The sequence below is a fragment of the Glandiceps talaboti genome, chromosome 15 (genome assembly GCF_964340395.1).
Source record: "Glandiceps talaboti chromosome 15, keGlaTala1.1, whole genome shotgun sequence".
NCBI lineage: Eukaryota > Metazoa > Hemichordata > Enteropneusta > Spengelidae > Glandiceps > Glandiceps talaboti.
This window is the reverse complement of record NC_135563.1, coordinates 13,216,540-13,233,244: the sequence shown is the minus strand read 5'-3', so window position 1 is coordinate 13,233,244 and position 16,705 is coordinate 13,216,540. Positions and strand designations below refer to the sequence as shown.

Below are 16,705 nucleotides of genomic sequence, written 5' to 3'. Positions count from 1 at the left end.
AAGCTACTCAAAATTCCATAGGAAAATGACAATAAACATTATTGCTTTCATTGCTCTCATGATCGAACGTGACAAATAAATGCCACATAGTCACGTAATGTATCTACGCCCCTTTCTTAAAATATACTCAACCGGAAGTTCCCTGTACATTCTGAAAACATGGCGACAACTCGGATAACAGTGGCACAGTTTCTTCGTTGGCTGGTCATTTGTGGGCTTATCGTGCCCCTTACATGGGTAACAGGTAAGTGGTATCATAAACTTAATAGGTATCATAAACTTTCTCATTGTTGGGCAAATCAGGCTTTCAATAAAGAAGTAATCATAAATCAATCTAGGATAGGTGTGATATCGAGGGCAATCTTACTTCGTTACCCACCGTGTGTGACCGTATGTGACACTTTTTGTTCAGACGGCGGCGGTTTTTATAGTCAAAATGTTGTCAATTATACACAATTCAACAGTATACTCCAAATCTAACAATAGTAAAGAATGTCATAATTTTTTCAAAACTTGAAATCAAATCAGTTTGAATGTAGACGTTTCACTGGCAAATTCTTTCAAAAGTGTACAGTGTGAAGTTCGTCTGCTGTGTTATCGTTAAGCGTTGACGACATACCGCGTACCAGCCCGGTTGACATATTAAGTCGACGTGTCACTCACGTATTGCACGGCAAAAGCTTTATGCAGCAATGCCCGTACAACTTTCTCTCGTGAAATCAAACCAGTTGAAGGAATTCCGACATCTCAAAACTGATCAAAAACTTTATTACTGTAATAAAATATAATCAAATTTTGTAATACACCAACAAAACAACCAGGTATCTAAGCGGTGGCGGTATCAGCTGATGACACGTACACATACAATGATGTACCTCCCTAGATCTCGGTACTTCTAGGCAGTGTAATATTGTATGTATGTGTATTTGCCCATTTCTATTTTCAAACAAATCTTTTCGATATTTCTATTGTTAATTTTCGTGTTATATTTGTTGCCTTGGAATATCTCAGCACTTGAAAAAAAATAACTTATCGTTATATTATTCTGAATTTTTATTTAATATTCCAAAATGAGAACAGCTGAAGTAAAAACTGATTCATTTAAATATTAATGAGAAATATAATGGAATTTTGTTTTTTACATGCCTATTAAATTATGAAAATATTATAGATCACCCAATCAATAGAAAATAATTCAAAGTGAATGATATATATGATATCTCTTTTCAGGTTATGCAGTGAATGAAAATTTATATTTTGAAGTTTTAAGCCCACCAGATATCAATTATATATTTAAAATAAGACCAGCAAGAACTTTTGGGGAGATTTTTGTAAGTATTATGTCACAGTTCATATTTTTATCATTACAAATATTATCACTAATTACTACGCACTAATTAGAGCTATTTTGGGAAACAAGGTTTGTTCACACCATATATTGAAAACCTTGAAATTTCGCTAATGACTTATTTTTGCTTATTTCGTTAGAAAACAAAATGTAACAATAAGTAGTGACTTCATAAATGCCTTTTTTGTACATAAGTACAAAGTATGAGTCTGGTAATTAGTGAAAATTAGCATTTAAAAACTAGCGAAAGACTGTAAAATTGCAAACTTTTGTAGTGAAAATATCTAGGTTTACATTAATATACTTAGTTATGTTGTTGTGTTTGCTGAAGGAACTGTTTTGTTGTTGCTGAAGCATGTATGATGAAATCTTATTGATATCCCATAATTTACTAATATGGTCGTTGCAAATATGGTGCACACTCCTTTCATGGTTATTAGCATACTAAATAGAACACATTTGTCACAGAAACATAATGTTCCTTTTCAGGAAGAAAACATGAAAAAAAATTAACCAAAAAATCCACCCTGCATTTCTGTAGACCAGCTGGAGTTTCTGTACCATATTAAAACTGGAACAAAAAGAAATTAAAAATGAGTTACAAGGATAAAATGTACTTGAATTCAACAAGTTTCTAACAGGGTTCCTCTTCAGGGTTATTTTCATTATGGTTTTTTAGCTGTACAGTGTTCTCTCCAGAATAAATGATAGGTGTGTAGAAAATTTGCAAAACAGAAAAAAATAAATATGTAAATAATTTTCTGTTCTTTTCAAGAAACCATAGGGTGGTACACATTAATCTATGAAGTCGAGAGGAAATCTCTGGCTATACCAAATTTCTCCATTTCTGTTACATGGGCAGTAAAATAACTTTGTCCAAATGTTGTTCATGATATTTTGAAAAGTAAAGAACCAATATTAAAACCATGAATTTCAAAGAAAGCCTGTCCTAAACCATGATGTAGTTTATATCATTAAGTTATCCTGTGATTTTTTTTCAGAGACACAGTTTTTATAGAATAAACTTAGTTCCAACAAATCCAGAACAAAGCTGTTCAGAATTAAACAATGGAGAGGAACTGAGAGGATCAATAGCACTTATTGAAAGGGGGTGAGTAAACATATATGTTTAGTTGTATAATCTACATTTTATATATTGCAAATGTCAGAGTTATGCATTTTTTGTTCAAATATTGCAGTGTTTTTTGTTTGATGGTAAATCAGCACTTTATTAAACTTAATAGTGGAAAAATTGATATTGCCATTGTTGCAATGCAAAATATAATATTGAGTCTGAAAAGATGAATTAAATATAAAATGATAAAAACAAATAACCAAGTAGATATATAGGACTATGAATTTGAAATATACTAAAATACTAAAATATCATTTAAATATAATTTGAATAAAAAAAAATAAATAAAAATAATTTGGTGGATCCTCAGAACTACATTGTATGAATTTGAAATATACCAAAATACTAAAAAATACAATAGTAAATAGTTACTTTGAAGAAGTGAAATGAGAGAAGGGACAAATATATTATACAATGTATAGTACAAATCAATATGATCAGTTGACTGAAATTTGTCACAGATTAAATGTCCTCTAAAAGGTTAGATTGCCATATGATCAATACTGGGTAATTTATTTTTCAATGGAATGCACATCGAAAATACTCTATTGTCTGGCATTTTGAAACCAAATGCTGCTAGTACATGAATAAGGAAAAATATGTATAATCTATAATGCTTTGTTTCATATATTTGTGAATTAACTGTATACATATCGTATATACAGTATATTTTAAATGATCAGGGCTAGAACTGTTACTGATGTTTGATGTTAAAATATACCGTACATTCTTTACCTAGCTATGCCATAGATGTTGAATTTTGAAAGCTGTTTGAAGTCCAATAGAGCTTTATTGAGATTTTTACCAACCCATTCAAAGTTCACATGTGATTGTCACAATGTGTCTATCTAATCAGAAAACAATCAGTTTTCTTACTAATGAAAATTTCTACTCACAGAGTCAAACAGTTTCTTGGTGGCGAATCCCAGAGTTGATGAGTATTCATTCTCGAATCAATTTTGTGTTGTAGGGGTTGTTCTTTTGTTTCCAAAACTTTGATGGCAGAGAAATATGGAGCTCTAGCTGTTATGATCCATGACCATAATTCTAAAAATGATTGGCAATATATTGATATGATACAAGATGAAACTGATCGAGAAACATCAATACCAGCTGTATTTCTACTTGGTAAAGATGGGTAAGTCTTGTCTGATCACTGCTTTGTTTGATATATATATATATATATAATACACTAACATACAGTGTGCCCTATAATCATAGCCATATTTTGTTGTTAACGTTGTGAGTCAAAATGATGAGAACTGACATTTCTTGTGAGTCACCACGTAGTAAGGGATAGGGGAACACCAAATTTTGGTGTGTCACTAGATATTGTGTGCATTAGTGGTGTGTCAAATTGGCTTAGAAGTTAGAGGGCACACTGCTGACATTAGAATACCTTGAGTCAACACTTTCTTAGAATATGGTAGAATACCTAAAAGGGGATTGTTACTTTTCTCTCTTTAAAGCTGCACCTGCAACATTAAAAAAACCCAGTTTTGTTAGACTTAATGACTTGCTTGTAGTATCGTAAAGCTTGAACAATATTGAATTGTATGATGGTAATATATATTTGTGTAGTAAGGTAAATACATGTATAATTGTTTTTTTTTAAAATGGTACATAAATGAACTGTTATAAAAATAATAACAATTGTGAGATTTACATTTTAAAATATTGTTGATTGACATTTGATATCCAAGAAGTGTCCAGATAAATTGATCAAGTTGCTTCAGTTTGAACCATTTCTGACTATTTAAGAAAGAAAAAGTGATAAAAAAAAGTGCTACAAGAGAATCTTCAAAATGTTCTTTCAAGTTTGCTGGAATGCATTATGCTATTTCTACTTTAATTAAACTGTTTTTTGAGATTCTTACAAACATGATTGCAATGAGACCTCTTATCTGTATTGTCTGTGAGGTACACTGTGTTTGGGCGCCCTCACACATCAACCACTCCTGCAACACCTTGAAAGATTATAAATATTGAGGGCCAATAACATGATATATCTTACCAGCTAATGTCTGTAGTGATTGAGTTCAAAGATGATTTGTAACTGCTTTCTCATTTAAGTGGGGTTTTTTGGAGGACAGTTCTGCAGGAATACATTTGTTTTTGAGTAATTATTTGTACATATGCCGTTGTGTTTTACTTTACAGATTCTTAATCAAACAGTCAATACAAGCCAGTGCTATGCCAGGAGCAATTATTACCATTCCAGTCAATGTAACAGGAGTACCAATGCACAGTTTACGTTTACCACCCTGGTCGCTATGGTAACCACTGACCTTTAACCTATGGTAACCATGGACACTGCTCATCATTGACCTTTCACCTGTGGTAACTGTAGACACTGCACTGTTCACCAACTATTCACCTATGGGAATTATTGACACTCCATTTACCTTTCACTTATGGTAACCATGGATACTACTCATCATTGGCCTTTCATCTCTGGTAACCATGGACACTGTTCATCACCCATTCACCTTACATTGGTCAGAGTTGGCAACATAAAACCCTGTTGTGGAGGAGTGATGCAGAATATGGTATGGTATAACATTACAGGATTTGTGATCAAGGACATCAAAATACTTGTATTATAAAATTTGCATGAATACATCATTCAAGTGCCTTATCTGTTTTTATACTAGAAGAGATGTCATTCAGCCATGATGTCTTTTGTTTTTAGATTCAGATATAAAGCTATTGCCATAATTCAACTCACTGAAAACACTATCAATCATCATTCAGTGGGTACTAAGGGAGCTGTAACCTTGTATTAAACCAAAGTGATGTGCAATGTTACAAATAAATGACTTCAAAATATTTTCCCAGACAGGTGATAAAGTCTATCGGCCTGCATCTCTGTTTAGCGATGGTTCAAATGTTTTGATGTAAAATGGCTTCTTTGATTCCCCTAACAAACCTTGAAAAAATAAACATCATCTGTTATAAGAAAACAGTGAGGTCCTCACCGGGGCCTGGGGTCCTCACTTGTAGCATGAACTGCCTATGCACTGTCATGGAGTATGTGACATGATGTCCACCACTGACCAAAAAATTTCTGTGGCAACTTTACTTTCATTAAGATTAGTATACTGGAACAGAGATGTTGTCATACTAAAGTAAAACAAACCGACTCTTCACTGAGTTGGTTTTTCATCTATTCCAAGATCTTATCAAATATTGTGTTGTCAAAATGACAAGAGACAATAATTTCATATGTAGCTCTTCATGGTATGTGTGAACTTTACAACCACTGTTTTTACTAAGGTTTCAAAAACCATAGTAACAGTGCAGATGGGGGTAAAAGTTGCATATCCATACTGTATCTTGCACCATCACTTTGGTGAGGGAGCGGGTCAAGCCCAGTAAAATACCTACCTAGGGAACTCAAGTAGATTTGATCTATAACAACCAGTATGAAGATATTGGAAAATTATACTTAATTACAACAAGTTGTAGTCTAATGCATACCTTCATTGTTCTGACTTAGAAAAAAATAACATGTACAGTTTTGAACTGTATGTTTAAACTGTTGCTATTGATGTACTTCTAGTTACATTGTTTACGAGGTAGTTTATTATCATGATTATAACATATATTAGCATTATCTATGCATTCTTTGTTGTACTATTTTATTTAATATTCATCTTTTTTTTTGCATAATCAGTACTTAAAATAAGTTTTAAAATTTGTATTTCTGTAAGTGGATGTGCACAAAACTCTCCTGTGAAAATAATTTTTTTTTTCATTTGAGAGAAAATTCAAGAAATTATAACCGTCAGTCAGTCAGTCAGAAATGCAGAGTTAGAGTAGGTCACAAGATTAGTTCAAAGTTTAATAAAATATGAGAAATAATTCAAATAGTAATCACATTATTAGTTTAATTATTTCAGAAGTTTAACACTAACAATGTCTTATTGAAAAAATCATTTTTTGAAAAAAGTGTCTTGATAATGACATACATGTAACTTTTGAAATCACCCTGGCATTGTTAGAGTGCTGCTGAATCTTTGTAGGATATAGACTAATTGTTTCTCAAATATTTGCATGTTCAGGGCTTGAAATTAACTTTGTAAGTTTCTTTGGTAGTCCTAGTGGGCTACAATTTCAGAAAGTGAGGATGGTGACAATAGTCCTATATTCCTGAACTGAAAACAGAGTTCCTCTATTGGAAATATGTGTGTTAATAACATACTTTTATGTCTGTAAATCTTTCATCTTTAAATACTCATATAGTAGCCTGAGTGGTCTACCAGCTGCAAATTATGGTAGCCCCATGACAAGAATTGGTAGTTTGTGCACATGCAACTGCTGTTAATTTTGAGCCCTGATGTCATCATAAGTCAAGCAAGTACACTTTTAACTTTATATTACCAGTCTTTCAGGACTACCTCAACAAAGGTGTCAGGTTTCAGGGATCAACTTATTCTTCCAGTCAGTTGCCAAATTGCATATATTCTAATATAAGTCACAGCCCAGGGTTACAGGTACTTTTAGTGTTACGGTCTGCAATGAACATTACTGCTTGATCTTGTGGTTTTCAAGTTTACATCAGTTGATATCATGATGTTCTGGAATACTTTCATCTTTGCATATGTTTGCTACTTTTTTTCTAATGTCTCTCTTCTATGAAAATAAAATCATGTGATTATACTACCATGGAAATCATGCTATCTGCAAACTAAGATAGACGAAAACTAAACAATATTATTGCAAGATGACTATCGATGGATGTTGATGTAATTACACTCACAGTAGGGTGAGGTCTCTGATAGCAAGTTTTCCTCACATGGGTGCACATTCAACCTCATTCAATGATCACCTACTATCTTGATTACAGGGTAATTATATCCACATAGCCAAGGAACCACTATCACTCACTTGTATAATCTACCACACGCAACAATAGTTTTAGTGTGTGTCCATCTTAGATTGCAGATACCTTGATTTCCATAGTACTATTTCTAACAAAACTTTCCTTTTAAGTGAGGAGTCCCAGACATCAAAGGAAAGTTTTAGTGAGCATTGACAATTATTTTAGCAGAAACAAAATACTAGTATAGCATACTACAATATTATCAGATTTATTGCCTGTGTAAATCATTAATGATTTTCACATATATGCAGGAAATTAGCTCATAATTAGTTTGTTATTTCTATTTACAAATGAACTGTACATGTAATGTATATGATTAGATTTCTATAATGTATAATCCACAAACTTTTGTCAAAAGATTTGACTCACATTAAATGATAAATTCAATTGTAAATATGGTCCTCAAGCTCTGTAAACTATATTGTTGATGTTTTGTTAATATTTTATTTGACTTTATATATTTCTGACATGTTGAAGCTCAAATGTGAGGACCTTGAGTTAAACTTAGATAGTATTACATTGGCTGTTGGAGTCAGCATCATGGCAATTAACAAGATACTTACTAGTATATAATTCAGCATGTTATTTAAAAAAAAATCTATGCACCAAATGCTTTGCAAAGGTTTGAAAACTCTGGTATTACACAGAGAATGGGAATGCTTAATTTGACGAAGACTTGTTCATTGAAATGTATGCACCAGTTGTTCTGCAAAGGTTTGATTACACAGAAAATGGGAATGCATAATATGATGAAGACTTGTTCTTAGAAATGTATGAATTAGTTGTTGCATAAAAATTTAAAACAACTCAGAAAGAGAAGGGGACTGCTGCTAAGTTTAATATTTCCATACTTTATACCACAACTTTCTAAAGGTGTCGTACTGAAATGCTTATATGGAATCGGGGTAGATTTTACATTCTTGCCATTTCCAGCAAAGATATTATGCATCATACTGAGCAGAGTCATATTCTTTGTGTATGTAATAAGAGAAGAAAAAGCTAAACAAAATCTGGACTATAAATAGATTCTTTTCAATAGTATTTTTCAGTCAGTGAAACTTGCTTGGTTTTAAATCCATTACTCAAGATATCGTGATTTTTTCACAAAACAATGATTTTGAAGACACATTTTACATAATACATGGACAGCCCTTAAACTTAACTATTGCAAATAGCTTTTCACTTTTCCAGCGATGAACAATTCACTTCATGAACCTAACCTAAAATAAAAAAGACAGTCTTTTAGATGACACTGAACTGTTTTCAGTTACATTTTAAAGTGGTCAAAGTTTACAATTTATTGTTGTTTCTTGTTAGTTGTTGTATTTCAGCAAACTTTGTTGAGATATTCTTGATATACAGAGCCATTCAGCAGCAATGCAATATAATTTTACATAAATAAAGAAATTTCTGTCAGGAATACAGCTGTTTGTGATTTTTGTAACACAACTGAGCAGTGATATAAGCATGGTGTAGTGTATGTATGTATGGATGGATGTATGGATGGATGAATGGATGGACGTACGTACGTACGTACGTACGTACGGACGGACGGACAGATGGATGGATGGATGGATGGATGTGTGTATGTATGTGTGTGTGTGTGTGTGTGTGTGTGTGTGTGTGTGTGTGTGTGTGTGTGTGTGTGTGTGTGTGAGTAAACATTCCACAGACCTAGACTGATTCCATCAGTATTTGGTAGGGATGGGGATGGAGGGGGTGTTTAGTGGAAATGGTTCCCTACAGGTGAGAAAATTAAGTAAATAAATTGAGACAAATTCTATAAACAAAAAAATGGTTACATTTTTATTACGCACACACATATATAGAATTTTCGACATACGAATGAAGAACCTAGAACTTTGATCCGAAATGCACTAGCAAATGCAGTGATGTTAGGTGTAAAAAAAATTTGTGTGGTTCCAATTACATTGAATTTTAAAATAGGTGGGGTAGGTAGATTTTTTATTTTATTTTGTAAATTTTCTTCTTTTTTTCATATGTGATTGTCTAGTTCAGATAGTTATGTTTTCTGTTGCTTTCCATATGGTCTCTGTGTTATTGGCTTCTTCTCATCAGATGTACAGCCATTACAGATTGGAAGAACAGTTTTATATTGTCTTTTTCAGTTGATGTCAGTTTCCGCATATACTATACCTTGCGAGACTTCACAATTTTCACGATTTTCTTATTTTTTTCTTGAACATGTACAAAAAAAAGTTTAGGGTTGGTGCGAAAAACTAGGTGGGGTTGGGTAACCGGAACCAAACAACTTTTTTTATTTGGCCTTACCATAAGATATGACATGCGCCCTAAACTATAAATACTATACATACACATCTAAACTATGAATATTTGTGTATTGTGAACAATCCAGAATACAATTTTTAATATTTCAGTATTCAATTTCAAGATAGCAGATTGTGTAATTGGCAACATCTATCAAGTCATCTATACACATCTTGTTGTTCTACTCTATGGCATTGCACAGTATTGTCACTGGAAAATTGGTGGGTTGTACGGAGAAATGACAGGGGGTTTATAAACCACAGTTTGCCTCATACAGATCTTTACTTGGCCTGTGCCTTGTCTGTTATCAGACGCGGATTATATTTTGTGATATTCATAAAAACACTTTCTGAAATATTTTTTATAACCCTAACCGATGTGGCAGCAGTGGGATGCCAAATTCCCCCTAAAATACAAAATTAGACAATATAGTGAGTCAAAATAAAACATGACCCTCCCCCCTTATCCCATTTTCTAATAAATGGCCCTCCCGAGGACTGATTTGTAAAAATGAGCCCCCCCCTCGCCCCACTCCCAGAATTGTCCCTCCCCTCCCCTTGTAGTTACTGAAAGCTCCCTAAGCTTATGTGTTTTATGAGGTAAGTAAAATGTGTGTATGAGAGCTGGATCATTCAGATATCAAACGAGACAAATAGATTACTATTTCCTATAAACTCATGCATTTGCTAAAATAATCATTTCAATTTTTGGCTCTTTTGTTTTTATGAGTTTTTCATGCGATTATTTATTTTCTCTATTGTTGCTAGTCTATCAGCTAGCCCTCGGATGTTCTTCCGATAAAATACGACACACAGCCGAACAACGCTATCGAGGATGGTCGGGCAAACCCTCACATGCGAACTTCGTTCGCTTATAGTTATAGCATCGAAAGAAAGCCCGAACGTCTAGCAGCAAGACTATATTGTTGCCTGCCAATTCTCACCATGATGTGACATATTTACCTTTCCTCTTAGACTTTCTTATTAAAGTTAAACATTAATTTTCACAACCTTTCAAATACCAGTTGAAACACCCATTTCATTGACAGCGCAAGAACTAAAACAATTTCTTACATATCAGTAAATCTAAAAAAAAATTAGTAAAATAGATAATGAAGAAAATATATGCATAGTGTTAATAACGGAAACTAGTTATTATATATTATGAAACACAAATCAATGTCGTCGTGCTTGCACTTTTTGTGCAAAAATCTTACTGAGATTGCTACATTTTGTCATCTGGCTCAACAAAGATGTAAGTGCAAAATGTTACATTTTAATCCTTTTGAGGGTGCGGATCACATACAGGTAGCTTATTCAAAGAAAATGTAGCAATGTTGACAAGTTTTTTTTCGTGCCAGACGATGAAATGTAGCAATGTCAGTAAGACTGTTTGTGAGTCAGACGACATCCCATTCCAGGTTAAATATGTCTTCTATTGTATTCCAAGCCTCCGATTATCTGTAGTCATACTAGTAACCATTGTGGCACATTCTTTGGGTCTATTTCACTCCTTTCACAGCCAACTCATCTTTCACCCTGTCTAGATATCCAGGATCGGGGTAGCCGTACCTGAAAATAAAGGAGAGGATCATAAAATATAACGAAAAGTCAACAAAATTGTATTTCGATATACAATTATAACCAAAATGAAAAACAATATTACATTAAATATCTATGCACATGTAAGACTTCAAATTGCTAAAAGAAGGCATTCACGAAACAATCTTGGTTTAAAAAATATGTTTTAGGAGACTGGCTAGAAAACAGAGCTCTATAGGAGATGCATAAAGGTCAGGGGTTAGATCCATCGATCCTACAATACAACGATACGTGGAACGTTGAACTGACCACATAATTATATGCATACTCACTCTTGAGCTCCACTGTGTTTATTCGTCTTATGACGAATATCATTCCAAACAACTGTATCAGTTGTGCCGGTCATTCTGGATGTATCGATAGTAAAAGTTAGTCGACGTTGAAAAGCAATCTTCAACAGACGCAGTACTTCACGGCCTTCAGCATTATCTGGCAAAAATGCTGTACGTTGTGTGCCAGTATACGGCTTTCCGGGATTAGGATGTTCTTTCTGGAGGGAGTGAAGAGACAATAGTTGCATTTACTAGCAAAAGATGGCAAACATTACTTTAATTCATCTGCATTGAAATACACCCATCCCTCCCTCCCTCCCTCCCTCCCTCCCTCCATACATACATACATACATACATACATACATAATGTTATTGTAATGCAGCTAGGAAATCAATTTATACTCACTCCCTGTTTTCCTGAAGGAAAATTGTAGGATATAATGATGGTACCACAAGATGGATACCCAGGTAGACTGGACGCCTCTACACTATCTTTCATGGTTCCATTAGGCATGTTACCAGTCAGCGTACCAAAAGCTTCAATACAGACAGGACAACGCTTTCCCGACTGCTTCTCACATTTATCCATGCATTTCTTACAGAATTTGTGTTTGCAGGGAAGCTCTCTGGCGTGTTTTATTTCCTCGAGGCATATCTTGCATCTAGTACCACTACTAGCACTCAGGTCGCCAATAGAGACAGATGTGGCGACGACTCTTGATGTCGATGTACGCCTGACGGTTGGGGTTGCTGTCATCGAGATGGGACCCTGAAATGCACGTGCTCCACCAATTTCTCCTTCGTCGACGGACGACTTTCCGGGAGACGGGGAAGTTTCATGTCTCACATTCAGCTTCACAACCGAAGATCTTGGAGATGATCTCGGAGATACTCTGTGAAGCAAGCCCTTGTCTGCAGCAATAAAACAAAATTAAATTTCAAGATAATATCAACACCAGAGTCACTTGTAAACTAATATTCCATTCAAGGATCGATGGTCATAAAAGAAAACAATGGGCATTTACGAATACTTTAAGAAAATACCATCACCGCGTACCGGTGTATGAACATATCGAGATTTTGTATGTGCACGCACCGGTGACGGTATCCCCCCAAATAACACCGTTATTTAGTACTATGACCATCCTTCAATAGAATATTAGCTCACAAGCGATTGTGGGCTGAACAACACGACGTATGGTACAGTCTGCTGATCTCGTAAAAAGCCAGCCTTTATTCTGTAAGATAATAAGGCATGAATTGAATCAAAGTTGTTCAAAGTTCCTGTCAAAAAATATATTTGGTCAAGTTCTGGCCCCTCATTTTCCGATCATTTACTTATCCCTTCTCATGAATAGGTGGCCTGTATCAAGATAACAAGGTGAAAATTGTGAATTGAATTTTACGTAGATGTCTCGAGACACATATGTACTTTATGTGAAAATGGTAAATTGGTCACGCTGTTATTTTGGTACCAGTCCCACTCGTTCTTAGTGTAGTCAACATCTATGGTGTATTATTGGATAATTGTCTTATAATATATTATGGGAGTGTGGGCGTGGATTCAGATTAACCAGTCACAATTTCAAATTATTTGTGAAAATGTATACCTTGCACACCATATTCGCTTGTCTTTAATCCTAAAACTTGTCTGTTGACGAGATTGATATGTTCCAGACGTCCTTGTAGGATGACTGTTTTACCGTCACCTTTGTTGTAATGAAGTATTCCAGCTTTTTGAGCAGCAGCGTCTATTTTTGTTCTGGCTTCGTCCTCTGACATCGCCAGTCTTGATACATCAATAGTTGCTGCAACTTGGTCGTAAATACTCTGAGATATAAAATTAATGTTCTTCAGTAAACTTAAGTGTCATTTCATTATTTACACAGGCTGTCTAGGTGACAGGGGTCACGTCAGTAGCTCATATTGATTTGATATATAGCTTGCTTTTTGGAGAATATGTTTGCCTTTCACATTTTCAAGAAAAACAAACACGAAATCTACATTTACTGTTCATCTGTAAACGTGTAAGCACTCAGAAGAGACGATCGCACTATAAAAACGAAAAGCCGATATGGGGGAAACAGTGAGGGAAAAATGTCTAATCACAACCTGTGGATTCTCAACTGTTAAAACATGCTTCTATAGCTGATGTACTTCCAGTTTGTACATTTGAAGAGTTGCTAACTACTAAACTACTAGTATGCACTTATGGATAGTTTATAGGGTCAACCGATAACCTGTTGATCCTATACAAGTGTCAAAGCCCAGGGACTAGACATACCTCCTTAGCTGCAGCACTCCCAGCCCCCTGATTTTCCCGAAAGAGTTTTCCAACACTCTTTCGGACATCCTTTAAAAAAAAGACAAACAAATTGTCAATTACTTTTCAAGCACATTGAAAGAAGAATGACTCTGACAATTTCCGCAATTTTAAACCGTGACTGACTTTGAGAATGTATGTATTTGTTCGTCAAAGTTAGAGCATGTCGGTAACGTCACGGTGTTATTAAGTTAGTTTCGGAAATTTATATACACTTAGCAGTTGCCATGAATATCTAGAAGACTGAACCCGAGACAGTTCGAGTTGGTCAACACGCGGACCATGATAGAGAAGTAGACATAATAAAACACGCTGCCCTTGTCAACCCTGAGTGGATGGGTGGGTGGATGGATGGATGGATAGGTACAAAATGCAGGTAGGTAGAGGTAGCTGGATATATATATATATATATATATATATATATATATATATATATATATATATATATATATATATATATATATATATATATATAGGTAGAGAGATAAGACAGATAGATAGATAGGGTACATGCTGCTACAAACAACTTCGAACTTACCTTGATCGGAGACTTTTCCGACATTATCGTTCCTAAGTGGACTGGTATATAGTCAACATTTTCTTGAAAAATGACATCGCTGGTCAGCTTAGGGTCTTTTCTTTTCTTCTTTGCCTTTTCTTCTACCTGACGATCCAGTTCTTTCTTGGCTGCCATGATGTCTACAGGTCCCCCATACATCAACAGGTTGGTTAAGTAGGAGTGTACACTTTCTACACTGGCTAAACTCAATGACAGATGATCGATTTCAGAATTTATGGCATCTCGTTTGGGTTTGTAGAGTTTGTCCACTTCCCCCAGAAGTCTGTCCGTCTCTGCTCGTGCCTCTTTTTCCATTTTCTCGACAGCATCTTTAACCTGCTTCTCAGTTTCCACTTTATTTCCGTCCAGATTCTTGCCGACGTTTTCTGCCCTTTCTTTCGCGTCTTTATATGCACCGATTTCTTGTTCTAGTTTCTTCTGATATTGATTCAGCGTTGGTGAATACTTCTCAAATGCCTTCTCCAGAGTTATCATTTTGTGGTCTGGTGCCGTGTGCTCAGTCACGTTGCATTTCAGACATGCAGGTACTTGGCAGACATCACAGTAGAATTCTACAGGTGTTGTTGGATGAATGTCGCAGAATCGAGGCTGGAGTAACCGGAAATGCTTGGATCTCATCTTGGTGTTGTATTCTTCCACAGTCATGAACTGATGTTCTTGTAGGGCTTTGACCACTTTATGAGCTCTGATACAGTCGTCACAGAAATATTGGCCGCAATCTTTACACCAATAATTGGCATCCTTTTCACAAATTTCGCACTTGGACTTGGTAGATTCATTAAATTTTGTGATTATTTCAAGGAGATCGTTCATGAAACAGTTGTTGCCGACTTTAGTAGCTCCTCCAGACGGCAAAGGCCACGTCTGCTTACAAGTGGGACATACGAGATTCCCTTTGTTGGTCTTAACCCAGTCGGTCAAGCAATGCTCGCAAAACGTATGAAAGCATGGTAAAATCTTGGGTGATTTGAAACGATCTATGCATATCGGACATAGCAGAATCTGTTCATCAATATCATTGATTAACTTGTTTGATGGTGCACCACCCTCGGCCATCGTGATTACCTGGGGGGCGAGAGAGAGAGAGAGAGAGAGAGAGAGAGAGAGAGAGAGAGAGAGAGAGAGAGAGAGAGAGAGAGAGAGAGAGAGAGAGAGAGAGAGAGAGAGAGAGAGAGAGAGAGAGAGAGAGAGAGAGAGAGAGAGAGAGAGAGAGAGAGAGAGAGAGAGAGAGAAGTTTGCACATTATATCAAAGTATATTAACAATTCGTAGATTTTAAAATTACTGCATTCAAGGCAGAGGTCATTCAGGGTTCATGCATTGTAAACCGAAGTGACTGAACTACTGTTCGTAAACTTAACTAGTTACAGTACGCATAATTTTATAGCCATGGAAGCGACACTCAATTTTACACATACAGCCTGCATACTGAGTAGTATATGAATGTTGCTGGAAGTTTTTTTTTTTATAATCGACGCCGTTGCGAAGCTACATTCACAATTACATTTGTACAAAACTCACAATATGGCCGACAAGTGGATATTGCACTTTACATTATAGTCTGCAAGCAAGGTGTTAAAGTTGAGATGCTCTATTTTCACAGTCCCAATAAATAGGTCACGAGAAACTCAGTTCTAACGCTGTGTGTACTTTGCTATAAGACAAACTACACTTCCTGTGTCAAACTTGGTAGAAAGCGTCCGGACAATTTCCATATTTAATCCACGTTACTCACCTGTATATTTACTGTTTAACTTTGACGAGATCTCGGCGTCAGGTACACTGTTCACAAGGAAGTGAACCCTTGGTAAAGTAGTCGGGCGTATACTATTGTGACACATGCGCAGAAGTTATATTTGGCATTTTGTACACAAGTTATTCTTTGAAAGAAGGCGAGTTCGTGGAAATCGTCAGTTAATTACGGCATTGCGGGGGTTATCCTTTTGGTGAAACAGGATCGCTGCATCCCTGTATGTTTTTAAACTTTCTATTTCTCGTATAATTTCATGTTTTCGCTTTCGCTTTCATTTATTTCTTACTTTCAATTTATGATTCTAGCAATACAACAATCATCACTATTTTTCCGTTTTGAAGGAGACAAACTCTGTTTATGATTTAGTGATGTTCATTTCCTGCAACTGTCATATCTTCAGGAAATTCTGCTCCCCCTGATGAATCGTTCATTTTTCTTTGAAAACGTCTAGAAACCATCAACTGTGGCACAGTGTTTTGAGCAATACTAGTAAGATCTTCTACTAGATTTTGATAGGTAA

General features: G+C 35.3%; 2 protein-coding genes across 2 annotated transcripts; one reads left to right on the top strand and one right to left on the bottom strand.

Annotated features, from left to right (window-relative positions):
- The first annotated feature begins 148 nt into the window (after positions 1–148).
- On the top strand, positions 149–8,781 carry LOC144446386 (protease-associated domain-containing protein 1-like). Its single transcript, XM_078136133.1, has 5 exons — positions 149–244; positions 1,231–1,331; positions 2,350–2,459; positions 3,454–3,621; positions 4,643–8,781. Exons 1-5 carry the CDS (start codon positions 160–162, stop codon positions 4,761–4,763), a joined length of 585 nt encoding a protein of 194 aa, XP_077992259.1. The 5' UTR covers positions 149–159; the 3' UTR covers positions 4,764–8,781.
- Positions 8,782–10,227: 1,446 nt separating this feature from the next.
- On the bottom strand, positions 10,228–16,298 carry LOC144446677 (uncharacterized). The gene is made up of 7 exons (XM_078136496.1): positions 16,168–16,298; positions 14,392–15,498; positions 13,815–13,883; positions 13,141–13,360; positions 11,937–12,442; positions 11,531–11,748; positions 10,228–11,228 (listed from the first exon to the last, which is right to left on the bottom strand). Exons 2-7 carry the CDS (start codon positions 15,487–15,489, stop codon positions 11,159–11,161), a joined length of 2,181 nt encoding a protein of 726 aa, XP_077992622.1. The 5' UTR covers positions 15,490–15,498; positions 16,168–16,298; the 3' UTR covers positions 10,228–11,158.
- Between the last annotated feature and the right edge of the window lie 407 nt (positions 16,299–16,705).

What these genes read in the sequence shown, in the direction of transcription:
- LOC144446677 (XM_078136496.1), bottom strand. Translation starts at nt 15,489, where the DNA reads ATGGCCGAGGGTGGTGCACCATCAAACAAGTTAATCAATGATATTGAT. An exon ending in CGGAAAAGTCTCCGATCAAG is followed by an intron (nt 13,884 to 14,391) that starts GTAAGTTCGAAG and finishes TTTTTTTTAAAG; the next exon opens with GATGTCCGAAAGAGTGTTGG. An exon ending in AAGCGAATATGGTGTGCAAG is followed by an intron (nt 12,443 to 13,140) that starts GTATACATTTTC and finishes TTATTGCTGCAG; the next exon opens with ACAAGGGCTTGCTTCACAGA.
- LOC144446386 (XM_078136133.1), top strand. Translation starts at nt 160, where the DNA reads ATGGCGACAACTCGGATAACAGTGGCACAGTTTCTTCGTTGGCTGGTC. An exon ending in GCCCCTTACATGGGTAACAG is followed by an intron (nt 245 to 1,230) that starts GTAAGTGGTATC and finishes ATCTCTTTTCAG; the next exon opens with GTTATGCAGTGAATGAAAAT. An exon ending in GAACTTTTGGGGAGATTTTT is followed by an intron (nt 1,332 to 2,349) that starts GTAAGTATTATG and finishes ATTTTTTTTCAG; the next exon opens with AGACACAGTTTTTATAGAAT.